Source organism: Aythya fuligula, chromosome 16, assembly GCF_009819795.1.
Source record: "Aythya fuligula isolate bAytFul2 chromosome 16, bAytFul2.pri, whole genome shotgun sequence".
In the NCBI taxonomy this organism is placed as follows: Eukaryota; Metazoa; Chordata; class Aves; order Anseriformes; family Anatidae; genus Aythya; species Aythya fuligula.
In genome coordinates this window covers 6265880-6293821 of record NC_045574.1, presented here as the reverse complement: position 1 = coordinate 6293821, position 27942 = coordinate 6265880, and the positions used below count along the sequence as shown (strand labels likewise).

At 53.6% G+C, this 27942-nt stretch overlaps 1 protein-coding gene across 1 annotated transcript; it reads right to left on the bottom strand.

Moving 5' to 3' along the window:
- Positions 1-7: 7 nt before the first annotated feature.
- On the bottom strand, positions 8-24553 carry FSIP2 (fibrous sheath interacting protein 2). Its single transcript, XM_032198516.1, has 4 exons — positions 24482-24553; positions 23489-23650; positions 3706-3795; positions 8-449 (listed from the first exon to the last, which is right to left on the bottom strand). Exons 1-4 carry the CDS (start codon positions 24551-24553, stop codon positions 408-410), a joined length of 366 nt encoding a protein of 121 aa, XP_032054407.1. The 3' UTR covers positions 8-407.
- Positions 24554-27942: the final 3389 nt, after the last annotated feature.

Sequence of the window (27942 nt, the reverse complement as noted above, 5' to 3'; positions counted from 1 at the left end):
GGATCCCACGGGGAGACCTCTTGAAGATGCAGACAGACTGGTCCAGTGCCTCCACCCTCTCAAACACTTGCTGCACCACAACCCGAGCCACCTCTTCAATCCTCTGGTTTTCTCGAGCAGCCTGTTCTTCCGAGGCAGCTTTGAATACACCCTCTGCGGGGACGGGTGTCTCTCAGACTCCCTCACAGGATGGATGCTGCCAGGGAGCTTGGCATCTTCCCTGCCAAACTCAACGCTGGAGGGAGTCACTTTCAGCCCTCTGTAGTGGCAAGAGTGGAGAAAGTTTCTTCTGCTTTTGCGGGAAGGTGGGCCAGCTGGTTTTTGAGGCTGCAGTAGGCTGCCTTTCTCTTTCGTGACCAAGTACACGTTATTAGAGGAGCTCTGGCGAGAACGGTCACTCCCTGCCATCAGTCTTGCGTCAAGTTGCCGAGCTGTTGCTGAAGCTTTTCCTGAAAGGGAACAGCAGGTTTTAGCTCACTCTTGCCTCAGAAATGCCTCACGTCCCTGCATGCTGAGGTTTCATGCCACCCATGCCAGCGCCCTTCTTCTGCCATGCAACGAGGGCTGAAGAGAAGGGCTTCCCTCAGGGCTCTGTGTGCTTGCAAGTCGCTTTCCTGATCTAACATCGCCCCCCCAATAGCTTGCGCTAGCTGAGCTTGGGGCTGGCTCGTCCTTTCCCTACCACAACACCTGGCCCTCCAGCACAGCCCTCACATCTTCTGCATTCCCCGCCTCCCTCAGATCCAACAAGGAAAGCCCCAGCCTTCTGTACTGTGCCACTGACACGTGTCTGCTGAGCTTTGCCTACCTCTTCTTGCCTCCTGGTTTTCTCTGCTTCCAGCTTGAGCGTGATCACATACTGCCTGGACTCATTGAACTCCTTCAGAGAGCAGACCACCTACGGAGAGACAAAGGCAGAAAGCTCCCGAGAACTGTTGAGGTAGCTCCGAGCTTTCCTCAGACACCCCCAGGGACCGTGACTCCACCACTCCCCTGGGCAACCCCTTCCAAGGCCCGACTACTCTTTCTCAGAAGAAACGGCTCCTACTTTTCAACCTAAACGTCCCCGGCGCAACTTGAGCCCATTCCCTCTAGTCCTATCCCTAGTCATCTGCAAGAAGAGGCTGACCCCCGGCTCCCCACAATTTCCTTGCTGGGAGTTGTAGAGAGCAAGAAGGTCTCCCCTGAGCCTCCTCTTCTCCTGACTAAACAACCCCAGTTCCCTCAGCCGCTCCTCAGAGGACTTTTCTTCCAGGCCCTTCACCAGCTTTGTAGCCCTTCTCCGGACAAGTTCCAGGGCCTCGATGCCCTTCTTGGACTGAGGGGCCCAAAACTGAACACAGCACTCGAGGTGCGGCCTCACCAAAGCTGAGTGCAGGGGGACGATCACCTCCCTGCTCCTGCTGGCTACTCTTTTTCTAATACAGGCCGGGATGCCATGGGCCTTCTTGGCCACCTGAGCACACTGCCGGCTCATGTTCAGCCAAGCATCGATCAACACTCCCAGGTCCCTTTCCTCTTCGCAGTCGTCTAGCCACTCTGCCCCAAGCCTATGGCACTGCAGGGGGTTATTGTGGCCGAAGTGCAAGACCTGGCACTTGGCCTTGTTAAGCCTCATCCCATAGCCCCCACTCCCATGTTCCTCTGAGCCACTTGGGGGGAGGGTGGATGTAGAAGTGGGTGGAAGGGAGAAGGTGATTTTAGTTTGCTTTTAGTATCTCACTGCTCTAGCCCCTTTTAATAGGTAATGAATTATATTAATCTCCCTATGCTGAGTCTGTTTTGCCCATGATGCTAATTGGTGAGTGGTCTCCCTGTCCTTATCGCAACCCTCGAGCCCGTTTTATCCTATTTCCTCCCCCTTTCTGCTTGAGGAGGGCGAGTGAGAGAGTGCTCGTGCTGGAGTTCAGCTGCCCATCTGGGTGACACCACCACACGGTGTAGGGAAAATCCCCAAGCACAGCACGGCCTGGCTTGAAGAAATGGAGGCACAAGCAAGCACTTGGATGTAAGCTCTTTATTTTCTGCTTCCGCCTCAGGCTACTGAGGCTTGAATGGCATCGGTTTGATACGCACACGTAGGCTCCGTGTTCCGCTCTGGACAGGGTGCTTCGGAACAGATGGAGGAGCCGGCTGCCTGAGGAAATGTGGGCCCGTGGGAGGGATGGTGCCTGTGGTGCTCTCGGACATCAGCTGGGTCTGGGATTCCCCTGTGGGGGCAGAAGAGCCTGCCATGGGAGCACCTTGCTCAGAGCCTCTTTGGAGGTGCTCTGAGGGACAGCTCTCCTTCCCATTGCTTGGCACAGGCTGTTTGCTGACACGCCTTACCAAGTTCTTCTCCACCTTCCGTGCAGTCGCGGATTGAGAGGTCTGCTCCAATAAGGAGTGCGTCATCCCGCTTGCCACCGTTTTGCTGCTTGAAGTGGCGTCTAAGGCCTTTGCTTTCATTTCCCTCTCCATCTTGTCCTTCACTTCTTCAATCACATTAAGGACAATGGTTCTGGCATAGGCCTGCAGTTCTGTGTGCAGGCGCTGAACTTCGGAGACAGCCTTTTGGATGCTCTCCCTCACAATCCTGCGACTCAGGCGTGAGACCTCATCAGTGTCTGGCACTGGTGGGGTCATGGGCAATGTTTCTCCCGGCCTTGCTTCTGGGCTCTGCTCTTCTGGTCCTCTTTGTAGTCCCCGCCCTTCTCTCATGCCCTCCCTTGAGAGAGGCCCCTGGGATGGCTGTGGCTGCCTGTTAGAGGGATCGACAGTGGGAAGCGCCACGATTTCAGAATATTTGCTGTTGAAGTTTTGCTCAAACCGGGAAGCCATGAAGGATTCCAAAGAGTCGCAGACACTTCCAAGAGCTCCTTTGGTGACCTTGTCAAGGGAAGCCTGTGAGGATGCTCCCTCAAGGGTTTCTCTCCGTTTCGTTTCTTCCGGCTTCTCCACTGGGCGCACCACAGCCTGAGCCATCTCTTCAATCTTCTGGCTTTCTCTAGCAGCCTGTTCTTCCGAGGCAGCTTTGAATACACTGCCTGCGGGGACGGGTGACTCTCTCTCGGACTCAGTAACAGCATGGATGCTCTCAGGGAGCTTGGCATCCCTGCCCAACTCAAGGCTGGAGGGAGTCACTTTCAGCCTTCTGTAGCGGCCAGAGTGGAGAAAGTTTCGTCTACTTTTGTGGGAAGGTGGGCCAGCTGGTTTTTGAGGCTGCAGTAAGCTGGCTTTCTCTTTCGAGACCAAGTACACATTACCGGAGGAGCTCTGGCGAGAACGGTCAATCCCCGCCATCAGTCTTGCGTCAAGTTTCTTTAACTTGGCAAGCTGTTGCTGAAGCTTTTCCTGAAAGGGAACAGCAGGTTTTAGCTCACTCTTGCCTCAGAAATGCCTCGCGTCCCTGCGTGATGAGCTTTCATGCCGCCCATGCCAGCACCCTGCTTCTGCCATGCAAGGAGGGCTGAGGAGAAGGGCTTCCCTCACGAATCTGTGTGCTTGCAAGTGGCTTTCCTGATCCACTCCTCCCTACACACACACACCTCACCCCCCCCACTAGTAGCTTGCACTAGCTGAGCTTAGGGCTGGGTCATCCTTTCCCTACCACAACACCTGCCCTCCAGCACATCTTCTGCATTCCCCGCCTCCCTCAGATCCAACAAGGAAAGCCCCAGCCTTCTGTACTGTGACACTGACACGTGTCTGCTGAGCTTTGCCTACCTCTTCTTGCCTCCTGATTTTCTCCGCTTCCAGCTTGAGTGTGGTCAAATACTGCCTGTACTCATTGAAGTCCTTCAGAGAGCAGACCACCTATGGAGAGACAAGGGCAGAAAGCTCCCGAGAACTGTCGAGGTAGCTGCGCAGTGGCAGGGGAGCAGCTCCTCTCCATCCTCTCCCCTCCCCAGCGCTGGGGACGCTGCCTCCCTCCGAGCCAGGGCCGAGTGGACTCCTCGCTCTGCACCAGGCCCCACAGCGGCTGCCTCCTCAATGCACAGGCAGCGCGAGGCAGCCTGAGAAGAGCAGGAGTGGGCACTGCCAGCAGGGCGCTGGGGTGACGTCTGCTCCCATGGAAGGCAGCGCAGCAGCCCTGTGCCCCCCACCAGCAACAAGCGGCTGCAGCAAGCGCGCTGGCAATCATAGAATCAGCAGGCTTGGAAAAGACTTTCAAGATCATCTGCTCCAACCACCACCCTACTACCAATGTCACTAAGCACCATGTCGCTAAGCACCAGCTCCAAGCTTTCCTTAAACACCCCCAGGGACGGTGACTCCACCACTCCCCTGGGCAACGCGTTGCAAGGCCTGACTACTCTTTCTCAGAAGAAATGGCTCCTAGTTTTCAACTTAAACGTCCCCGGCGCAACTTGAGCCCATTCCCTCTAGTCCTATCCCTAGTCATCTGCAAGAAGAGGCTGACCCCCGGCTCCCCACAATTTCCTTGCTGGGAGTTGTAGAGAGCAAGAAGGTCTCCCCTGAGCCTCCTCTTCTCCTGACTAAACAACCCCAGTTCCCTCAGCCGCTCCTCAGAGGACTTTTCTTCCAGGCCCTTCACCAGCTTTGTAGCCCTTCTCCGGACAAGTTCCAGGGCCTCGATGCCCTTCTTGTCCTGAGGGGCCCAAAACTGAACACAGCACTCGAGGTGCGGCCTCTCCAGAGCAGAGCGCAGGGGGACGATCACCTCCCTGCTCCTGCTGGCTACACTATTCCTGAGACAAGCCAGGATGCTGTTGGCCTTCTTGGCCACCTGGGCACACTGCCGGCTCAGGTTGAGGCAAGCATCAATCAGCACCCCCAGATCCTTTTCCTCTGCACAGCTTTTCAGCCACTCTGCCCCAAGCCTGTAGCGCTGCACGGGGTTGTTGTGGCCAAAGTACAGGAATCCGCACTTAGCTGTGTTAAACCTCATCCCATTGGCCTCTGCCAGAGAAGACCTGTGCTGGTCAGCGCAACGTCCAAACCTACTTTGCCGCTTCTGGTGATGAAGCCCTTTCTCTTCAGGCGCTGCAAGTTGTCTTTGCGACTGTAGTAGGCCTGCAGATGCGGGTCATGCAGGCAGTTGTACTCTGTGCGCAGTAGGCGACAATATGGATCTTCCAGATGAAACTGAGCGGAAGGCTGGTGAAGCTGCAAGAGAGGTGTTCCAGAGTATGAATGGGGCAGGAGAAAGCAGCAGAGAGACAAAGGCACTTCCGAGCTCCTCATGCACATGGGCTAGCCTTTGCCAACCTCTGCGCTAGAGGTTTCTGATTCCGGGCTTACTTCCCGGCTGGACCTTCCTTCGGAAGCCATCAAAAACACCCGCACCAGGCCTGGGCTGAGGGTCTGGCCTGGGCTGGGGAGAGAAGGCCAAACCCCACCAGCAAAGTAGGCATCTTGGGCCACTGGCTAGAAATGTCTCTGTGCTGTGGAGCCGCGAGCATCCGTCCCTGACTCCTCCACCCACTTGGACCAAAGTGCTGGAGCTCCAACCATAGCACAGGTGGCCACAAGGCCTTCTTGGAACAATGGTGAGGGAGCCCATGACACAAGAGACCTTTGCCACCCCTTCCACCCCTTCCTCCTTCTCTTACCTTTTCCCCCAGCTTTGTCCTGCAGAAGACAGGCTTGGTGCCTGGCAGCAGAGGGATTTTGACTCCGAGTGGGAGGTCCAGCAGCCCGCTACCTCCTTCTCCAAGTCCCCATCTGTGCCAGAGCTAGAAAGACAGGGACACTCAGACACTCAGGCACTCCAATCCCTTCTGCAGCCCACCCCCGCACCCCCCTGCATCTCTCCTCCCACTTGCTAGCAGTACGTGCACAGTGCTCACCTTTCTGTTCTTCCCAACTATGCCCAGCAGTGCGTCTGGGTTTTGGGAACTAGCAGTGACATGCTGCTCCATGGCTCCTTCCAAGAGCTCTACGGGAGCTGCGACCCTCTGCTAGCACCTCTCACTCCAGAGGCAGACAGATGCGTCTGTCCCAGGCGGTTTCTCAGCGAGCGGCTTTATATAGCGCTCGAGCATTGTTACATCATCACGTTGCCATGGCACCAATTATGACGTCATATGCCCTGGCTGCCTGCGGGCGCTGCTGGTCATGCTGGCGGGCAAGCCACTGCAGCCGAGCCTGGATTATTAATTAGGGTAAGGGTTAGGGCTGTTAGTGTTTGGAGAGGGAGAAAGCACGGAGTCCTGTTGTGTCTGGGATTGTTGAAAGGGTTGATAAGGGAGTTCAGGTCCAACGAAAGACTTCCTTTGTGAGCTCTTTTGATGGGAGAAATTGGCGACGTACAGTTTTGTTATGGTCCCAGTTACGGTTAGGGTTAGTGTTGTTACTGTGTGGAGAGAGAGAAAGTGCAGAGTGAGTTTTGGGTGACATCAAATCCCACATTACCATACCTTAGCATTTTGATGAGTGTGATTTTTAATATGATAATGACCTTTAATGAGCAAAAGGCTACTGTAGGTCAGCCTGGAACTGTTTTTCTCCTTCTTGTTTTTACCTTTTATCCCTTATCTTCCTTGCTTCTGCTAGCTCAAGGCTACCTGTCTCTTACTTTCAGTTAAAAGACTACACAAGCTATAGAAAGACTACAAAAGCTACAGGCCTCCCAATTTCCTTCAAAGTTTTCTTATTTCTTCCCAGCTTTGGGACTACAATTTCCCCCCTTTGAGACTATGAACCTCACTTTTAGGCTTCATAGTTCTCACTGCATACTTCTTGCCCATTTCGATTAATTTGAAGAAATACTCAGTTACCTATATCTTGTTTCACTATCATTACCTGGTGAGGTGTGCGCTTGCTGAATAAAGTACTATATGAATTCAAACAAGTAGGCGTGCATCACAGAACACAACTACATATCACTACTATTGCTACAGTTATTATAATAATTAAAAACAGTTGTCTTAACCATCCAAAAGCTGGCAACCACAACCACAGCCAGGAAAAATCTGGTCCACTACCAAGGGTTGCATCCTGAAATATCTGGTGAAACAGGTGAGATGCTTGCCAGATTTGGTTAATGTCTGTTTTAATTTGCTTCTTCTCATTTACATAGACACAGCAGCTGTAGTTTATGACAGCACAAACACCTCCCTGGGCTGCCAGTAGCCCATCTAAGGCAAGACGGTTTTCTAAGGCTACTTGGGATACTTGTTCTATTTCTGTTTGTATTCAACCATGAGCATCAGTAGTGGCATTGCTTATGATTTCTAAAGTTGCAGAAATATTTACTATTTTCCGTACCAGAAATGCTTGCTTCTTGGCCGTATGTTCAGTGATGGAGCCTTCAGCAGCTCTGAGAGACAGTTTTGGCGGCAGGTCATGTCTTCACCTATTGCCCTGATTTTCTCAGGAAAATACCTGTGGAATCAGGCTGCTGCCTGCAGCTGCTGGGCTTCCCACTCCCCTTGGACCTGCCTTCTCCCATACGTCTCCTTTGGGCTCTCCCCATCCCTCCTGTGAGGCAACAGGCAATGCAGGAGGCTTTGCAGCAGCACGCAAGGGTTTCTCGCTAACGCTCCTAGCTTTCTCCTCTGTCCTGCCGCCTCTTCCCTCCTACCTGTTTCTTCTGCTCCGGGGTGCCTTTTTCACGGCCGCAGTCCCCAAGAAGCATGGAGAGCCTCCTGCCCAGAGTGCCTTCCCTGGCCTCACTTCTGCAGGGTCCCCTTCCACAGGCCTCCTCCTGTGTCTTTGCTGTCCCCTCCTGTGTCTTCCTCCCTCTGAGTGCCCTCCTGGCCCAGCCCACGCATCCTCACATTTCTGCTCCTGCCTGCTGCCCAAGCCGCTGCCACCCGTTGTCACACAGGAGAAAGCAGTGGTGCCAGGGGCTCCTCTGATCGCTCTCAGCTCCGGTGCCACGGGCAGCCCTTGCTGAGCTGGCTGGAACTGTCTGGGACTGGCCCCTGTGCCTCCAGGCCGACCCCCCTCCAACAGCCACGCAGACAGGCCGGTTATAAATGAAGTCTCAACTCAATCTGAATTTAGTAATATTTATAAAAGAAATATTTATAAAAAGTATAAAAGGATAGTAAACAGTGCTGGGTGTGTGGGGAGTCTATGCTCCACCAACATGCACACACGAACATCAAACATTCTAAATATACAGAACATTGCTTTAAATACTAAACCCGAGTATGCCTACACATACGTACAATCAGAAAAGGTAACAAGCAATCCTTTAAGTTCCATGACTTAACGGTGTCCATTCTCCATTCCTTTTCTTGACTACAAACAAGTCGCCATTTTCCACTCATTTTGAACAATATGACTTGCTTTAAGTTGTCAAGCAACTCGGCCTTCGGACCTTATTTGTCCCGTTCTTCCCGGATCAAAGAAAAGCATATCCATCTCCTTGTGAAGGCCAAGAGGCCTGGGTCAAAAGGCACATCCAGGTCAGCAGGGGGCAAAACAGCAAAGGCGTGAGATGGCTGTAGCAGCAGAGGGGCCGATGGCGTAGCAGTCGGATCAGTACAGGAGCCCACAGCTCCCTCACTGTCTGGCAAACCACACGTTTGTGGTTGTAGTCCCACAGGGCTCTTTAAGGCCTTCATTTCCTTCTTGGACTGAGGGGCCCAAAACTGAACACAGCACTCAAGGTGCGGCCTCACCAAAGCTGAGTGCAGGGGGACGATCACTTTATTTTCGTGCTCCGCTCTGGACAGGGTGCTTCGGAACAGATGGAGGAGCCGGCTGCCTGAGAAACTGTGGGCCCGTGGGAGGGATGGTGCCTGTGGTGCTCTCGGACCTACCTCAGCTGACTTTGGGATCCCCCTGTGGGGGCAAAAGAGCCTGCCATGGGGGAACCTTGCTCAGAGACCTGCCACACAGCTTGGAGGAGGTTGGCTGATCTTCAGAGGTGCTCCGAGGCACAGCTCTCCTTCCCATTGCTTGGGACAGGCTGCTGGCTGACATGCCTTCCCAAGTTCTTCTTCAGCTTTCATGCAGTCGCAGACTGAGAGCTCTGCCTGTTAGAGGGATCGACAGTGGGAAGTGCCACGATTTCAGAATATTTGCAGTTGAAGTCTTTCTCAAACTGGGAAGCCACGAAGGATTCCAAAGTGTTGCAGACACTTCCAAGAGCTCCTTTGGTGACCTTGTCAAGGGAAGCCTGTGAGAATGCTCCCTCAAGGGCTTCCTTGGTGTCATTTCTTTTGGCATCCCAACTTGCCACACCACAACCCAAGCCACCTCTTCAATCTTCTGGCTTTCTCTAGCCGCCTGATCTTCTGAGGCAGCTTTGAATACACCGTCTGCCGGGATGGGTGACTTTCTCTCTGACTCCCTCACAGAATGGATGCTGCCAGGGAGCTTGGCATTTTCCCTGCCCAACTCAAGGCTGGAGGGAGTCACTTTCAGCCTTCTGTAGTGGCCAGAGTGGAGAAAGTTTCTTCTGCTTTTGTGGGAAGGTGGGCCAGCTGGTTTTTGAGGCTGCAGTAGGCTGCCTTTCTCTCTCGTGACCAAGTACGCAGTACCGGAGGAGCTCTGGCGAGAACGGTCAATCCCCGCCATCAGTCTTGTGTCAAGTTTCTTTAACTTGGCGAGCTCTTGCTGAAGCTTTTCCTGAAAGGGAACAGCAGGTTTTAGCTTACTCTTGCCTCAGAAATGCCTCGCGTCCCTGCGTGCTGAGGTTTCCTGCCGCCCAATGAGTACTGCCTGTACTTATTGAACTGCTTCAGAGAGCAGACCACCTATGGAGAGACAAGGGCAGAAAGCTCCCGAGAACTGTCGAGGTAGCTGCGCAGTGGCAGGGGAGCAGCTCCTCTCCATCCTCTCCCCTCCCCAGCGCTGGGGACGCTGCCTCCCTCCGAGCCAGGGCCGAGTGGACTCCTCGCTCTGCACCAGGCCCCACAGCGGCTGCCTCCTCAATGCACAGGCAGCGCGAGGCAGCCTGAGAAGAGCAGGAGTGGGCACTGCCAGCAGGGCGCTGGGGTGACGTCTGCTCCCATGGAAGGCAGCGCAGCAGCCCTGTGCCCCCCACCAGCAACAAGCGGCTGCAGCAAGCGCGCTGGCAATCATAGAATCAGCAGGCTTGGAAAAGACTTTCAAGATCATCTGCTCCAACCACCACCCTACTACCAATGTCACTAGACACCATGTCGCTAAGCACCAGCTCCAAGCTTTCCTTAAACACCCCCAGGGACGCTGACTCCACCACTCCCCTGGGCAACCCGTTGCAAGGCCTGACTACTCTTTCTCAGAAGAAATGGCTCCTAGTTTTCAACCTAAACGTCCCCGGTGCAACTTGAGCCCATTCCCTCTAGTCCTATCCCTAGTCATCTGCAAGAAGAGGCTGACCCCCGGCTCCCCACAATTTCCTTGCTGGGAGTTGTAGAGAGCAAGAAGGTCTCCCCTGAGCCTCCTCTTCTCCTGACTAAACAACCCCAGTTCCCTCAGCCGCTCCTCAGAGGACTTTTCTTCCAGGCCCTTCACCAGCTTTGTAGCCCTTCTCCGGACAAGTTCCAGGGCCTCGATGCCCTTCTTGTCCTGAGGGGCCCAAAACTGAACACAGCACTCGAGGTGCGGCCTCACCAAAGCTGAGTGCAGGGGGACGATCACCTCCCTGCTCCTGCTGGCTACTCTTTTTCTAATACAGGCCGGGATGCCATGGGCCTTCTTGGCCACCTGAGCACACTGCCGGCTCATGTTCAGCCAAGCATCGATCAACACTCCCAGGTCCCTTTCCTCTTCACAGTCGTCTAGCCACTCTGCCCCAAGCCTATGGCACTGCAGGGGGTTATTGTGGCCGAAGTGCAAGACCTGGCACTTGGCCTTGTTAAGCCTCATCCCATAGCCCCCACTCCCATGTTCCTCTGAGCCACTTGGGGGGAGGGTGGATGTAGCAGTGGGTGGAAGGGAGAAGGTGATTTTAGTTTGCTTTTAGTATCTCACTGCTCTAGCCCCTTTTAATAGGTAATGAATTATATTAATCTCCCTATGCTGAGTCTGTTTTGCCCGTGATGCTAATTGGTGAGTGGTCTCCCTGTCCTTATCGCAACCCTCGAGCCCGTTTTATCCTATTTTCTCCCCCTTTCTGCTTGAGGAGGGCGAGTGAGAGAGTGCTCGTGCTGGAGTTCAGCTGCCCAGCTGGGTGACACCACCACACGGTGTAGGGAAAATCCCCAAGCACAGCACGGCCTGGCTTGAAGAAATGGAGGCACAAGCAAGCACTTGGATGTAAGCTCTTTATTTTCTGCTTCCGCCTCAGGCTACTGAGGCTTGAATGGGATCGGTTTGACACGCATACATAGGCTGCTGCTAGAGGTTTCTGATTCCGGGCTTACTTCCCGGCTGGACCTTCCTTCTGAAGCCATCAAAAACACCCCCACCAGGCCTGGGCTGAGGGTCCGGCCTGGGCTGGGGAGAGAAGGCCAAACCCCACCAGCAAAGTAGGCATCTTGGGCCACCGGCTAGAAATGCAAGAGCTTTCCATGCCAGAAATGAACCTTCAGATGGAAAACTTCAAGCCCGCTGCTTCACACGTCAACAGCCGAAAATCCACAGAAAACGGCCTCCTCAGGGTTAGGCAGGCCTAAGGGGCGGGTAGCCTGCCTCCCTCCTTCCTCTGCCTCCAGGAAGTCTCTGCCTCGGGAGCAGTGCTCCCTCCCCCAGGCTGGGGGAAGAGGAAGAGGACACTGCATGCGGATCCCAAGCAGAGAAGCCTGGGATTTTCTACAGTTCTACATCTGAGAGGGAAAGCAGGAGAAGGTTGCACCCTCCCCTAAGAGCCCCCCAGCCTGGTGCTGGCAAGCGTGTCCCTGTGGAGAGCCCAGCTGTGGAACACCCTCTCCTGACTTCTGGCCAGCGCAGGCCACTGCTGTAGGCGACTCCTCCTTTGTCTCTGTGCTGCGGAGCCGCGAGCATCCGTCCCTGACTCCTCAACCCACTTGGACCAAAGTGCTGGAGCTCCAACCATAGCACAGGTGGCCACAAGGCCTTCTTGGAACGATGGGGGGGGAGCCTGTGACACAAGAGACCTTTGCCACCCCTTCCACCCCTTCCTCCTTCTCTTACCTTTTCCCCCAGCTTTGTCTGCAGAAGACAGGCTTGGTGCCTGGCAGCAGAGGGATTTGGACTCCGACTGGGAGGTCCAGCAGCCCGCTACCTCCTTCTCCAAGTCCCCATCTGGGCCAGAGCTAGAAAGACGGGGACACTCTGGCACTCTGAGCCCTGTCCTCAGGCACAGTGCTCACCTCTCCGTACTTCTCAGCTATGCCCAGCAGTGCGTCTGGGTTTTGGAAACCCGCAGTGACATGCTGCTCCATGGCTCCTTCCAAGAGCTCTGCGGGAGCTGCAACCCTCTGCTAGCACCTCTCACTCCAGAGGCAGACAATCTCACCCAAAGGCATCCCAATGGAGGGAGGGGAAGGGAGGCTCAGCCCATAGACTGCTCCAGAAGTCAGGATGCTATCTGGTATCTTCCTTTGTGATGGCATCTTCCCTAACGTCCCCTCTCTCTTAAGCCAATTGATTAGTTTCTAGCCTTGAGGTGGAGCTTGAGTGACTGTAGTCAAGCAGATCTTACTTGTGATGGCTGAAAAGCTGTCTTGCCTTTGCTTAAAGGTATAGGATCTGAGAAATTCAGAGAGCATGCTCAGTGAGGGTGGTCGCACCTGGAGGCGGGTAGCTTTTGGGATGGAGGTGTGTTTTGGTATCATAAAGATACTAGAATGAGCAAAAGTGCACTAGGGTACAGCATTTTGTCCAAAAACATGACAGGTTGTTGGCTCAGAGTGGCAAAGGTGCACTTTATCAGTTTCGCTGTGCACAAGAACAACCGAGTCCCCCTCTTGTCACAGAGCCTAGCCACAGTGTCTCCACTCCACTCTACACTCCCTATTGTTTCTTAGAGTTAGCGCACCACCTTCCCCTGGTCCCCTGGCGTGGTAGCATCAAAGGTTAAAAGCCTGGGGAACACTCAGCTCATGCAGCTGCACCCTGCCCTAAAAACCTCTTCAATGCTCTACCTGTCTTTACAGTGGGAATTTAAGCAGTTGAATTTTCCCAGTTTCTTTAGTTTAGGCATAGGGCTGCAGTTCTGTGTGCAGCTGCTGAACCTCTGAGACAGCCTTTTGGATGTTCTCCCTCACAATCCTGCGACTCAGGCGTGAGAGCTCATCAGTGTCTGGCACTGGTGGGATCACGGGCAACTTTTCTCTCGGCCTTGCTTCTGGGCTCTGCTCTTCTGATGCTCTTTGTAGTCCCCGCCCTTCCCTCACGCACTCCCTTGAGAGAGGCCCCTGGGATGGCTGTGGCTGCCTGTTAGAGGGATCGACAGTGGGAAGCGCCACAATTTCAGAATATTTGCAGTTGAATTTCTGCTCAACCCGGGAAGCTGCAAAGGATTTCAAAACGTTGCAGACACTTCCAACAGCTTCTTCGGTAGCTTTGTCAAAGGAAGCCTGCGAGGATGCTCCCTCAAGGGCTTCCTTGGTGTCATTTCTTCTGGCGTCCCAACTTGCCACACCACAACCCAAGCCACCTCTTCAATCTTCTGGCTTTCTCTAGCCGCCTGATCTTCTGAGGCAGCTTTGAATACACCGTCTGCTGGGATGGGTGACTTTCTCTCTGACTCCCTCACAGAATGGATGCTGCCAGGGAGCTTGGCATTTTCCCTGCCCAACTCAAGGCTGGAGGGAGTCACTTTCAGCCTTCTGTAGTGGCCAGAGTTGTGGTGGAGTTCAGCTGCCCAGCTGGGTGACACCACCACACGGTGTAGGGAAAATCCCCAAGCACAGCACGGCCTGGCTTGAGGAAATGGAGGCACAAGCAAGCACTTGGATGTAAGCTCTTTATTTTCTGCTTCCGCCTCAGGCTACTGAGGCTTGAATGGGATCGGTCTGACACGCATGTGTAGGCTCCATGCTCCGCTCTGGACAGGGTGCTTCGGAACAGATGGAGGAGCCGGCTGCCTGAGAAACTGTGGGCCCGTGGGAGGGATGGTGCCTGTGGTGCTCTCGGACCTACCTCAGCTGACTTTGGGATCCCCCTGTGGGGGCAAAAGAGCCTGCCATGTGGGCACCTTGCTCAGAGACCTGCCACACAGCTTGGAGGAGGTTGGCTGATCTTCGGAGGTGCTCCGAGGCACAGCTCTCCTTCCCATTGCTTGGGACAGGCTGCTGGCTGACATGCCTTCCCAAGTTCTTCTTCAGCTTTCATGCAGTCGCAGACTGAGAGCTCTGCCTGTTAGAGGGATCGACAGTGGGAAGTGCCACGATTTCAGAATATTTGCAGTTGATGTCTTTCTCAAACTGGGAAGCCACGAAGGATTCCAAAGTGTCGCAGACACTTCCAAGAGCTCCTTTGGTGACCTTGTCAAGGGAAGCCTGTGAGAATGCTCCCTCAAGGGCTTCCTTGGTGTCATTTCTTCTGGCGTCCCAACTTGCCACACCACAACCCAAGCCACCTCTTCAATCTTCTGGCTTTCTCTAGCCGCCTGATCTTCTGAGGCAGCTTTGAATACACCGTCTGCTGGGATGGTGTCGTGGTTCCGCTCGAGTGGGCAGCCGAGCTCCACCACAGCCGCTCTCTCACTCCCCCTCCTCAAAGAGGAATGGGAAGAAAATATGTGAAAAGGGCTCAAGGATTGAGATAAGGACGAGAAAATCACGCAATAATTATTGTAACGGGCAAAACAGACTCAGCATAAGGAGATAGTAAGATTTATTGCCTACAACTAACAAGCGAGAGAAGTGAGAAAACAAAGGAAAAAAAAAACAAAAGCACCTTCCCCCCCATCCACCCTCTTCCACCTCCTCCCCCCGAGCGGCACAGGGGAACGGGGAATGGGGGTTATGGTCAGTCTACAGCACTTCTTCTCTGCCACTCCTTCTCGGTCACTCTCGTCCCCTGTGCTGTGGGGTCCCACCCACGGGATGCAGTCCTTGATGAACTGATCCGACGTGGGCTTCCCACAGGCAGCAGCTCTTCCAGAACTGCTCCAGATATGGGTCCGTACCACGGGGTCCATCCCTCAGGAGAAAACTGCTCCAACCTGGCTCCCCTCCGGGCTGCAGCTCCTGCCAGATCACCTGCTCCTGCGTGGGCTCTTCTCCACGGGCTACAGGTCCGGCCCGGAATCTGCTCCGGCAGGGGTCTTCCACAGGCGGCAGCCTCCGTCGGTGCAGGGCCACCTGCTCCACCGTGGTACTCCATGGGCTGCAGGGGGACATCCTGCTTCACCATGGTCCTCACCACAGGCCGCAGGGGACTTCTGCTCCGGCGCCTGGAGCACCTCTCCCCCTCCTTCTACACTGACCTTGGTGCAAGGCTGTTCTCTCACTCCCTTGACTCTCCCGGCTGCTGTGTGGCGCAGCGTTTTTTTCGCTGTCTTAAATATGCTCTCACAGAGGCGCAAACAACATCGCTTATTGGCTCAGATCTGGAAAACAATGAGGCCCTTCCCAAACATGGGGCAGCTTCTAGATCTTTCTCACAGAAACCACCCCTATAGCCCCCTGCTACCAAAACCTTGCCACGTAAACCCACTACAGATGGGTGACTTTCTCTCTGACTCCCTCACAGAATGGATGCTGCCAGGGAGCTTGGCATTTTCCCTGCCCAACTCAAGGCTGGAGGGAGTCACTTTCAGCCTTCTGTAGTGGCCAGAGTTGTGGTGGAGTTCAGCTGCCCAGCTGGGTGACACCACCACACGGTGTAGGGAAAATCCCCAAGCACAGCACGGCCTGGCTTGAGGAAATGGAGGCACAAGCAAGCACTTGGATGTAAGCTCTTTATTTTCTGCTTCCGCCTCAGGCTACTGAGGCTTGAATGGGATCGGTCTGACACGCATGTGTAGGCTCCATGCTCCGCTCTGGACAGGGTGCTTCGGAACAGATGGAGGAGCCGGCTGCCTGAGAAACTGTGGGCCCGTGGGAGGGATGGTGCCTGTGGTGCTCTCGGACCTACCTCAGCTGACTTTGGGATCCCCCTGTGGGGGCAAAAGAGCCTGCCATGTGGGCACCTTGCTCAGAGACCTGCCACACAGCTTGGAGGAGGTTGGCTGATCTTCGGAGGTGCTCCGAGGCACAGCTCTCCTTCCCATTGCTTGGGACAGGCTGCTGGCTGACATGCCTTCCCAAGTTCTTCTTCAGCTTTCATGCAGTCGCAGACTGAGAGCTCTGCCTGTTAGAGGGATCGACAGTGGGAAGTGCCACGATTTCAGAATATTTGCAGTTGATGTCTTTCTCAAACTGGGAAGCCACGAAGGATTCCAAAGTGTCGCAGACACTTCCAAGAGCTCCTTTGGTGACCTTGTCAAGGGAAGCCTGTGAGAATGCTCCCTCAAGGGCTTCCTTGGTGTCATTTCTTCTGGCGTCCCAACTTGCCACACCACAACCCAAGCCACCTCTTCAATCTTCTGGCTTTCTCTAGCCGCCTGATCTTCTGAGGCAGCTTTGAATACACCGTCTGCTGGGATGGTGTCGTGGTTCCGCTCGAGTGGGCAGCCGAGCTCCACCACAGCCGCTCTCTCACTCCCCCTCCTCAAAGAGGAATGGGAAGAAAATATGTGAAAAGGGCTCAAGGATTGAGATAAGGACGAGAAAATCACGCAATAATTATTGTAACGGGCAAAACAGACTCAGCATAAGGAGATAGTAAGATTTATTGCCTACAACTAACAAGCGAGAGAAGTGAGAAAACAAAGGAAAAAAAAAAACAAAAGCACCTTCCCCCCCATCCACCCTCTTCCACCTCCTCCCCCCGAGCGGCGCAGGGGAACGGGGAATGGGGGTTATGGTCAGTCTACAGCACTTCTTCTCTGCCGCTCCTTCTCGGTCACTCTCGTCCCCTGTGCTGTGGGGTCCCACCCACGGGATGCAGTCCTTGATGAACTGATCCGACGTGGGCTTCCCACAGGCAGCAGCTCTTCCAGAACTGCTCCAGATATGGGTCCGTACCACGGGGTCCATCCCTCAGGAGAAAACTGCTCCAACCTGGCTCCCCTCCGGGCTGCAGCTCCTGCCAGATCACCTGCTCCTGCGTGGGCTCTTCTCCACGGGCTACAGGTCCGGCCCGGAATCTGCTCCGGCAGGGGTCTTCCACAGGCGGCAGCCTCCGTCGGTGCAGGGCCACCTGCTCCACCGTGGTCTCTTCCACGGGCTGCAGCGTGGAGCCCTGCTCCACCGTGGTACTCCATGGGCTGCAGGGGGACATCCTGCTTCACCATGGTCCTCACCACAGGCCGCAGGGGACTTCTGCTCCGGCGCCTGGAGCACCTCTCCCCCTCCTTCTACACTGACCTTGGTGCAAGGCTGTTCTCTCACTCCCTTGACTCTCCCGGCTGCTGTGTGGCGCAGCGTTTTTTTCGCTGTCTTAAATATGCTCTCACAGAGGCGCAAACAACATCGCTTATTGGCTCAGATCTGGAAAACAATGAGGCCCTTCCCAAACATGGGGCAGCTTCTAGATCTTTCTCACAGAAACCACCCCTATAGCCCCCTGCTACCAAAACCTTGCCACGTAAACCCACTACAGATGGGTGACTTTCTCTCTGACTCCCTCACAGAATGGATGCTGCCAGGGAGCTTGGCATTTTCCCTGCCCAACTCAAGGCTGGAGGGAGTCACTTTCAGCCTTCTGTAGTGGCCAGAGTTGTGGTGGAGTTCAGCTGCCCAGCTGGGTGACACCACCACACGGTGTAGGGAAAATCCCCAAGCACAGCACGGCCTGGCTTGAGGAAATGGAGGCACAAGCAAGCACTTGGATGTAAGCTCTTTATTTTCTGCTTCCGCCTCAGGCTACTGAGGCTTGAATGGGATCGGTCTGACACGCATGTGTAGGCTCCATGCTCCGCTCTGGACAGGGTGCTTCGGAACAGATGGAGGAGCCGGCTGCCTGAGAAACTGTGGGCCCGTGGGAGGGATGGTGCCTGTGGTGCTCTCGGACCTACCTCAGCTGACTTTGGGATCCCCCTGTGGGGGCAAAAGAGCCTGCCATGTGGGCACCTTGCTCAGAGACCTGCCACACAGCTTGGAGGAGGTTGGCTGATCTTCGGAGGTGCTCCGAGGCACAGCTCTCCTTCCCATTGCTTGGGACAGGCTGCTGGCTGACATGCCTTCCCAAGTTCTTCTTCAGCTTTCATGCAGTCGCAGACTGAGAGCTCTGCCTGTTAGAGGGATCGACAGTGGGAAGTGCCACGATTTCAGAATATTTGCAGTTGATGTCTTTCTCAAACTGGGAAGCCACGAAGGATTCCAAAGTGTCGCAGACACTTCCAAGAGCTCCTTTGGTGACCTTGTCAAGGGAAGCCTGTGAGAATGCTCCCTCAAGGGCTTCCTTGGTGTCATTTCTTCTGGCGTCCCAACTTGCCACACCACAACCCAAGCCACCTCTTCAATCTTCTGGCTTTCTCTAGCCGCCTGATCTTCTGAGGCAGCTTTGAATACACCGTCTGCTGGGATGGGTGACTTTCTCTCTGACTCCCTCACAGAATGGATGCTGCCAGGGAGCTTGGCATTTTCCCTGCCCAACTCAAGGCTGGAGGGAGTCACTTTCAGCCTTCTGTAGTGGCCAGAGTGGAAAAAGTTTCTTCTGCTTTTGTGGGAAGGTGGGCCAGCTGGTTTTTGAGGCTGCAGTAGGCTGCCTTTCTCTCTCGTGACCAAGTACGCAGTACCGGAGGAGCTCTGGCGAGAACGGTCAATCCCCGCCATCAGTCTTGTGTCAAGTTTCTTTAACTTGGCGAGCTCTTGCTGAAGCTTTTCCTGAAAGGGAACAGCAGGTTTTAGCTTACTCTTGCCTCAGAAATGCCTCGCGTCCCTGCGTGCTGAGGTTTCCTGCCGCCCAATGAGTACTGCCTGTACTTATTGAACTGCTTCAGAGAGCAGACCACCTATGGAGAGACAAGGGCAGAAAGCTCCCGAGAACTGTCGAGGTAGCTGCGCAGTGGCAGGGGAGCAGCTCCTCTCCATCCTCTCCCCTCCCCAGCGCTGGGGACGCTGCCTCCCTCCGAGCCAGGGCCGAGTGGACTCCTCGCTCTGCACCAGGCCCCATAGCGGCTGCCTCCTCAATGCACAGGCAGCGCGAGGCAGCCTGAGAAGAGCAGGAGTGGGCACTGCCAGCAGGGCGCTGGGGTGACGTCTGCTCCCATGGAAGGCAGCGCAGCAGCCCTGTGCCCCCCACCAGCAACAAGCGGCTGCAGCAAGCGCGCTGGCAATCATAGAATCAGCAGGCTTGGAAAAGACTTTCAAGATCATCTGCTCCAACCACCACCCTACTACCAATGTCACTAGACACCATGTCGCTAAGCACCAGCTCCAAGCTTTCCTTAAACACCCCCAGGGACGGTGACTCCACCACTCCCCTGGGCAACGCGTTGCAAGGCCTGACTACTCTTTCTCAGAAGAAATGGCTCCTAGTTTTCAACCTAAACGTCCCTGGCGCAACTTGAGCCCATTCCCTCTAGTCCTATCCCTAGTCATCTGCAAGAAGAGGCTGACCCCCGGCTCCCCACAATTTCCTTGCTGGGAGTTGTAGAGAGCAAGAAGGTCTCCCCTGAGCCTCCTCTTCTCCTGACTAAACAACCCCAGTTCCCTCAGCTGCTCCTCAGAGGACTTTTCTTCCGGGCCCTTCACCAGCTTTGTAGCCCTTCTCCGGACAAGTTCCAGGGCCTCGATGCCCTTCTTGGACTGAGGGGCCCAAAACTGAACACAGCACTCGAGGTGCGGCCTCACCAAAGCTGAGTGCAGGGGGACGATCACCTCCCTGCTCCTGCTGGCTACTCTTTTTCTAATACAGGCCGGGATGCCATGGGCCTTCTTGGCCACCTGAGCACACTGCCGGCTCATGTTCAGCCAAGCATCGATCAACACTCCCAGGTCCCTTTCCTCTTCGCAGTCGTCTAGCCACTCTGCCCCAAGCCTATGGCACTGCAGGGGGTTATTGTGGCCGAAGTGCAAGACCTGGCACTTGGCCTTGTTAAGCCTCATCCCATAGCCCCCACTCCCATGTTCCTCTGAGCCACTTGGGGGGAGGGTGGATGTAGCAGTGGGTGGAAGGGAGAAGGTGATTTTAGTTTGCTTTTAGTATCTCACTGCTCTAGCCCCTCTTAATAGGTAATAAATTATATTAATCTCCCTATGCTGAGTGTTTTGCCCGTGATGCTAATTGGTGAGTGGTCTCCCTGTCCTTATCGCAACCCTTGAGCCCGTTTTATCCTATTTTCTCCCCCTTTCTGCTTGAGGAGGGCGAGTGAGAGAGTGCTCGTGCTGGAGTTCAGCTGCCCAGCTGGGTGACACCACCACACGGTGTAGGGAAAATCCCCAAGCACAGCACGGCCTGGCTTGAAGAAATGGAGGCACAAGCAAGCACTTGGATGTAAGCTCTTTATTTTCTGCTTCCGCCTCAGGCTACTGAGGCTTGAATGGGATTGGTCTGACACGCACACGTAGCCTCCGTGCTCCGCTCTGGACAGGGTGCTTCGGAACAGATGGAGGAGCCGGCTGCCTGAGGAACTGTTGGCTTGTGGGAGGGACGGTGCCTGTGGTGCTCTCAGACCTCAGCTGGGTCTGGGATTCCCCTGTGGGGGCAGAAGAGCCTGCCATGGGAGCACCTTGCTCAGAGCCTCTTTGGAGGTGCTCTGAGGGACAGCTCTCCTTCCCATTGCTTGGCACAGGCTGTTTGCTGACACGCCTTACCAAGTTCTTCTCCACCTTCCGTGCAGTCGCGGACTGAGAGGTCTGCTCCAATAAGGAGCGCGTCATCCCGCTTGCCACCGTTTTGCTGCTTGAAGTGGCGTCTAAGGCCTTTGCTTTCATTTCCCTCTCCATCTTGTCCTTCACTTCTTCAATCACATTAAGGACAATGGTTCTGGCATAGGCCTGCAGTTCTGTGTGCAGGCGCTGAACTTCGGAGACAGCCTTTTGGATGCTCTCCCTCACAATCCTGCGACTCAGGCGTGAGACCTCATCAGTGTCTGGCACTGGTGGGGTCATGGGCAATGTTTCTCCCGGCCTTGCTTCTGGGCTCTGCTCTTCTGATGCTCTTTGTAGTCCCCGCCCTTCTCTCATGCCCTCCCTTGAGAGAGGCCCCTGGGATGGCTGTGGCTGCCTGTTAGAGGGATCGACAGTGGGAAGCGCCACGATTTCAGAGTACTTGTAGTTGAAGTCTTGTTCAAACCGGGAAGCCACGAAGGATTCCAAAGTGTCGCAGACACTTCCAACAGCTTCTTTGGTGACCTTGTCGAAGGAAGCCTGCGAGGATGCTCCCTCAGGTGCTTCCCTTGTTTTCTTTTCTTCTGGCTTCCCCACTTGGGACGCTCTCCTGGCCAAGGGCTGCTCCTTCTGCCTGGCTTCTGGCCTTGGCTCAGATGCACTGGGCGTGCCAGATTCCCAGGACTTCTCAACGACCTTCATCACGCTTGCCACAACCTTCTTAGCCAGCAGTGCAATTTGCTGCTCTTTGTCAAGAGGAGATGTCTCTGAAGGCATCTCGCTTTCGGCACTTGCACACGGTCTTTCTTGGATCCCATGGGGAGACCTCTTCAAGACGCAGGCAGACTGGTCCAGTGCCTGCACCCTCTCAAACACTTGCTGCACCACAGCCCGAGCCACCTCTTCAATCCTCCGGCTTTCTCTAGCAGCCTGTTCTTCCGAGGCAGCTTTGAATACACCGTCTGCGGGGACGGGTGACTCTCTCTTAGACTCAGTAACAGCATGGATGCTCTCAGGGAGCTTGGCATCTTCCCTGCCCAACTCAACACTGGAGGGAGTCACTTTCAGCCTATTGTACTGGCCAGATTGGAGAAAGTTTCTTCTACTTTTGTGGGAAGGTGGGCCAGCTGGTTTTTGAGGCTGCAGTAGGCTGCCTTTCTCTTTCGAGACCAAGTACACATTACCGGTGGAGCTCTGGCGAGAACGGTCAATCCCCGCCATCAGTCTTGCGTCAAGTTTCTTTAACTTGGCGAGCTGTTGCTGAAGCTTTTCCTGAAAGGGAACAGCAGGTTTTAGCTTACTCTTGCCTCAGAAATGCCTCGCGTCCCTGCGTGCTGAGCATTCATGCCGCCCATGCCAGCACCCTGCTTCTGCCATGCAAGGAGGGCTGAAGAGAAGGGCTTCCCTCAGGGCTCTGTGTGCTTGCAAGTCGCTTTCCTGATCTAACATCGCCCCCCCAATAGCTTGCACTAGCTGAGCTTGGGGCTGGCTCGTCCTTTCCCTACCACAACACCTGGCCCTCCAGCACAGCCCTCACATCTTCTGCATTCCCCGCCTCCCTCAGATCCAACAAGGAAAGCCCCAGCCTTCTGTACTGTGACACTGACATGTGTCTGCTGAGCTTTGCCTACCTCTTCTTGCCTCCTGATTTTCTCTGCTTCCAGCTTGAGTGTGGTCAAATACTGCCTGTACTCATTGAACTGCTTCAGAGAGCAGACCACCTATGGAGAGACAAGGGCAGAAAGCTCCTGAGAACTGTCGAGGTAGCTGCGCAGTGGCAGGGGAGCAGCTCCTCTCCATCCTCTCCCCTCCCCAGCGCTGGGGACGCTGCCTCCCTCCGAGCCAGGGCCGAGTGGACTCCTCGCGCTGCACCAGGCCCCACAGCGGCTGCCTCCTCAATGCACAGGCAGCGCGAGGCAGCCTGAGAAGAGCAGGAGTGGGCACTGCCAGCAGGGCGCTGGGGTGACGTCTGCTCCCATGGAAGGCAGCGCAGCAGCCCTGTGCCCCCCACCAGCAACAAGCGGCTGCAGCAAGCACGCTGGCAATCATAGAATCAGCAGGCTTGGAAAAGACTTTCAAGATCATCTGCTCCAACCACCACCCTACTACCAATGTCACTAAGCACCATGTCGCTAAGCACCAGCTCCAAGCTTTCCTTAAACACCCCCAGGGACGCTGACTCCACCACTCCCCTGGGCAACGCGTTGCAAGGCCTGACTACTCTTTCTCAGAAGAAATGGCTCCTAGTTTTCAACTTAAACGTCCCCGGCACAACTTGAGCCCATTCCCTCTAGTCCTATCCCTAGTCATCTGCAAGAAGAGGCTGACCCCCGGCTCCCCACAATTTCCTTGCTGGGAGTTGTAGAGAGCAAGAAGGTCTCCCCTGAGCCTCCTCTTCTCCTGACTAAACAACCCCAGTTCCCTCAGCCGCTCCTCAGAGGACTTTTCTTCCAGGCCCTTCACCAGCTTTGTAGCCCTTCTCCAGACAAGTTCCAGGGCCTCGATGCCCTTCTTGGACTGAGGGGCCCAAAACTGAACACAGCACTCGAGGTGCGGCCTCTCAAGAGCAGAGCGCAGGGGGACGATCACCTCCCTGCTCCTGCTGGCTACTCTTTTTCTAATACAGGCCGGGATGCCATGGGCCTTCTTGGCCACCTGAGCACACTGCCAGCTCAGGTTGAGGCAAGCATCAATCAGCACCCCTAGATCCTTTTCCTCTGCACAGCTTTTCAGCCACTCTGCCCCAAGCCTGTAGCGCTGCACGGGGTTGTTGTGGCCAAAGTGCAGGAATCCGCACTTAGCCGTGTTATACCTCATCCCATTGGCCTCTGCCAGAGAAGACCTGTGCTGGTCAGCGCAACGTCCAAACCTACTTTGCCACTGCTTGTGATGAAGCCCTTGCTCTTCAGGCTCTGCAGGGTGTCTTTGCGATTGTAGTAGGCCTGCAGATGCGGGTCGTGCAGGCAGTTGTACTCTGTGCGCAGTACGTGACAATATGGATCTTCCAGATTAAACTGAGGGGAAGGCTGGTGAAGCTGCAAGAGAGGTGTTCCAGAGTATGAATGGGGCAGGAGAAAGCAGCAGAGAGACAAAGGCACTTCCGAGCTCCTCATGCACATGGGCTAGCCTTTGCCAACCTCTGCGCTAGAGGTTTCTGATTCCGGGCTTACTTCCCGGCTGGACCTTCCTTCGGAAGCCATCAAAAACACCCGCACCAGGCCTGGGCTGAGGGTCTGGCCTGGGCTGGGGAGAGAAGGCCAAACCCCACCAGCAAAGTAGGCATCTTGGGCCACCGGCTAGAAATGTCTCTGTGCTGTGGAGCCGCGAGCATCCGTCCCTGACTCCTCCACCCACTTGGACCAAAGTGCTGGAGCTCCAACCATAGCGCAGTTGGCCCCAAGGCCTTCTTGGAACAATGGTGAGGGAGCCCGTGACACAAGAGACCTTTGCCACCCCTTCCACCCCTTCCTCCTTCTCTTACCTTTTCCCCCAGCTTTGTCCTGCAGAAGACAGGCTTGGTGCCTGGCAGCAGAGGGATTTTGACTCCGAGTGGGAGGTCCAGCAGCCCGCTACCTCCTTCTCCAAGTCCCCATCTGTGCCAGAGCTAGAAAGACAGGGACACTCAGACACTCAGGCACTCCAATCCCTTCTGCAGCCCACCCCCGCACCCCCCTGCATCTCTCCTCCCACTTGCTAGCAGTACGCTGCCCGGGATGGGCACAGAGAGGCACGTCTCCCTGCAAGCCTCCTGCGGCCTGACCACGTTTCGATCCCCCCTAGCTTCCTGGGAGCATCCTCTGGCCCCAGAGCACTCCCGCACGCCCCGGGCTCCTGCTCTGAGCCCTCTCCTCGGGCACAGTGCTCACCTCTCCGTAGTTCTCAGCTATGCCTAGCAGTGCGTCTGGGTTTTGGGAACTAGCAGTGACATGCTGCTCCATGGCTCCTTCCAAGAGCTCTACGGGAGCTGCGACCCTCTGCTAGCACCTCTCACTCCAGAGGCAGACAGATGCGTCTGTCCCAGGCGGTTTCTCAGCGAGCGGCTTTATATAGCGCTCGAGCATTGTTACATCATCACGTTGCCATGGCACCAATTATGACGTCATATGCCCTGGCTGCCTGCGGGCGCTGCTGGTCATGCTGGCGGGCAAGCCACTGCAGCCGAGCCTGGATTATTAATTAGGGTAAGGGTTAGGGCTGTTAGTGTTTGGAGAGGGAGAAAGCACGGAGTCCTGTTGTGTCTGGGATTGTTGAAAGGGTTGATAAGGGAGTTCAGGTCCAACGAAAGACTTCCTTTGTGAGCTCTTTTGATGGGAGAAATTGGCGACGTACAGTTTTGTTATGGTCCCAGTTACGGTTAGGGTTAGTGTTGTTACTGTGTGGAGAGAGAGAAAGTGCAGAGTGAGTTTTGGGTGACATCAAATCCCACATTACCATACCTTAGCATTTTGATGAGTGTGATTTTTAATATGATAATGACCTTTAATGAGCAAAAGGCTACTGTAGGTCAGCCTGGAACTGTTTTTCTCCTTCTTGTTTTTACCTTTTATCCCTTATCTTCCTTGCTTCTGCTAGCTCAAGGCTACCTGTCTCTTACTTTCAGTTAAAAGACTACACAAGCTATAGAAAGACTACAAAAGCTACAGGCCTCCCAATTTCCTTCAAAGTTTTCTTATTTCTTCCCAGCTTTGGGACTACAATTTCCCCCCTTTGAGACTATGAACCTCACTTTTAGGCTTCATAGTTCTCACTGCATACTTCTTGCCCATTTCGATTAATTTGAAGAAATACTCAGTTACCTATATCTTGTTTCACTATCATTACCTGGTGAGGTGTGCGCTTGCTGAATAAAGTACTATATGAATTCAAACAAGTAGGCGTGCATCACAGAACACAACTACATATCACTACTATTGCTACAGTTATTATAATAATTAAAAACAGTTGTCTTAACCATCCAAAAGCTGGCAACCACAACCACAGCCAGGAAAAATCTGGTCCACTACCAAGGGTTGCATCCTGAAATATCTGGTGAAACAGGTGAGATGCTTGCCAGATTTGGTTAATGTCTGTTTTAATTTGCTTCTTCTCATTTACATAGACACAGCAGCTGTAGTTTATGACAGCACAAACACCTCCCTGGGCTGCCAGTAGCCCATCTAAGGCAAGACGGTTTTCTAAGGCTACTTGGGATACTTGTTCTATTTCTGTTTGTATTCAACCATGAGCATCAGTAGTGGCATTGCTTATGATTTCTAAAGTTGCAGAAATATTTTCTGCTGCTCTCTCAAGTTCTAGTACTCCCAATGCAGGGATTAGTGCCCTCCACAAAGTATGAAACCAGGTATTTCTGTTTGCAAGGGGGTTATAAATTCCTCGTTTCTCCTGCGTTGTCATAAAGATGGCCTACGATCTTAGCCAACCCCTTATGTCTACATGTTTATGGAGTCTAACATCTGGAAGTACAGCTCCTAGAGCAAAAGTCCCATACCACCCAGGAGGAAGGGCTTTTCATGCTCGTGGACCACATAGCCAATATACTGCTGCCCAGGATACCCAGCAATGGAGGCTGATAGGTCCACTTCTGTTTCCATTTTTTTTTATGATAGTGTAATTGGTGGTTTCAACTACAGTCATTGTTTTACATTGTCCAATTAGATTCCAGGAACCACATTCACCTTACTTCTATTAATTGAGTATATACATGATAAATTTTCTCTCTTGATAGGGTACACGGGGATAGAGGGAGGCTGTGGTGGAGGAGAAATACCAGCATTGCTTGAATTTGTTAACTGCCATACATCTGTCTTGTTTACAGTGAGTGGTATGGCATAGATAGGAGTTCCCTCATGTGCTGAGGCAGGTACATGTGTACACAGCCAACAAGATGACATTAGCAAAACGGGTTAAGTTTAAAGCTAACTGAAATCTAAAGTTCTGTGTCCAAGTATTGGAACTGTAAGTCAACACAGTTAAAGAAATTATAATCAGAGCAGAAATTATTTTGTTATTTTGAACAGCAATTTCAAGTCCTCAGTTGGTTCTACTTGCCACAAGGTCTCTTTTGCTTCCTTTGATGGTAGATCTTGCTTCTCCTCTTCTGCTGGTGGTGGTACTGCTGCCTTCACACAAGTGTAGTGAATCCACGATTTGATCCCTTTCACCTTGATTGCAGTGTAGGCGTGGAGCTACTTGGTGTAGGGTCCTTTCCACTTCTTTAGAGGCTCGTCTTTCCAGGTTTGAATCAGTCCCTGATGTCCAGGTCAGAATGGGTGTACTGGAACATCCAGTGGAATTGGTAATTGCTCCTGTACATATCTATGGAGAGAGGACAGCACAGGAGACAAAGACAGCAATGCTGTCTGACCCAACCCTCCCCTGACATGCATTTGACTCCTTTCTGTCACTAATTCATTTACTGGATATGGTTTACCATATAATAAATAATTCAAATGGGCTAACTTTTTCTTTAGCTCTGGAGGCTATCCTAATTCTCAACAGATATTGGTAGGGCTTCTGGCCACTTTAGCTGAGATTCCTGGCAAATTTTAATCAACTGTCTTTTTAGTGTTTGATTCATTCTTTCTACCTGCCCACTGGATTGTAGTCTCCAAGTGGTATGCAAATCCCACTTAATCTGTAATGCCCTCGATATTTCTTGAACTATTTGTGATATAAAATGAGGTCCGTTGTCAGAGGAAAGTCCCTCTGGTATTCCAATGCGAGGGAGTATTTGTTTTAATAACACCTTTACAACTTCCCTAAATTTATTAGCTCCGCAAGGGAAGGCCTCTGGCCATCCAGTGAATGTGTCCACCAGTACTAGAAGATATCGATATAGTCCTTGTCTAGGCAATTCAGAAAAGCCCACTTGCCAATATTCTCCAAGCTTCATTCCATTTCTTGTCTCCCCTGGTGGTGGTTTTGGCTGAATCTTGGGGTTGTTAGCACAGCATACAAGACATTTTTGCACTATTTGGTTTGCTATAGTTTGCATTTTCAGTCCAATTGAAAAGCGCTTCATACCATGGCATCAGAACCAAAATGCGTTCCTTCATGTAAGTCTTTCATTAGTTGTTCAGTCATAGTCTCTGTTATTAGTATCTGTTTGTTGGGGGTCTCCCACCATCCATCCTTTCGCTTCATACATTTTAGCTTTTCTGCTAACTGGATCTCTTTAGCAGAGTATTGTGGCAGATTAAGTAAAGTCTTTGCACAGGGAAATAACATGCCTTGTAAGTCTACTGGTGCCCTTCTAGCTGCTTCCTTGGCTGCTAAATCAGCTTGCCTGTTCCCTGTTATTATGTCATGATCACCCGTTTGGTGGCTC

Bases quoted from the DNA above. Each gene is read 5' to 3' on its own strand.
- FSIP2 (XM_032198516.1), bottom strand. From the start codon at position 24,553: ATGGAGCAGCATGTCACTGCTAGTTCCCAAAACCCAGACGCACTGCTA. The intron at 3,796-23,488 runs GTAGGTTTGGAC...GTCTCTCCATAG, and splicing joins TCATCACAAGCAGTGGCAAA to GTGGTCTGCTCTCTGAAGGA. The intron at 450-3,705 runs GTAGGCAAAGCT...GTTCCCTTTCAG, and splicing joins AAATCAGGAGGCAAGAAGAG to GAAAAGCTTCAGCAACAGCT.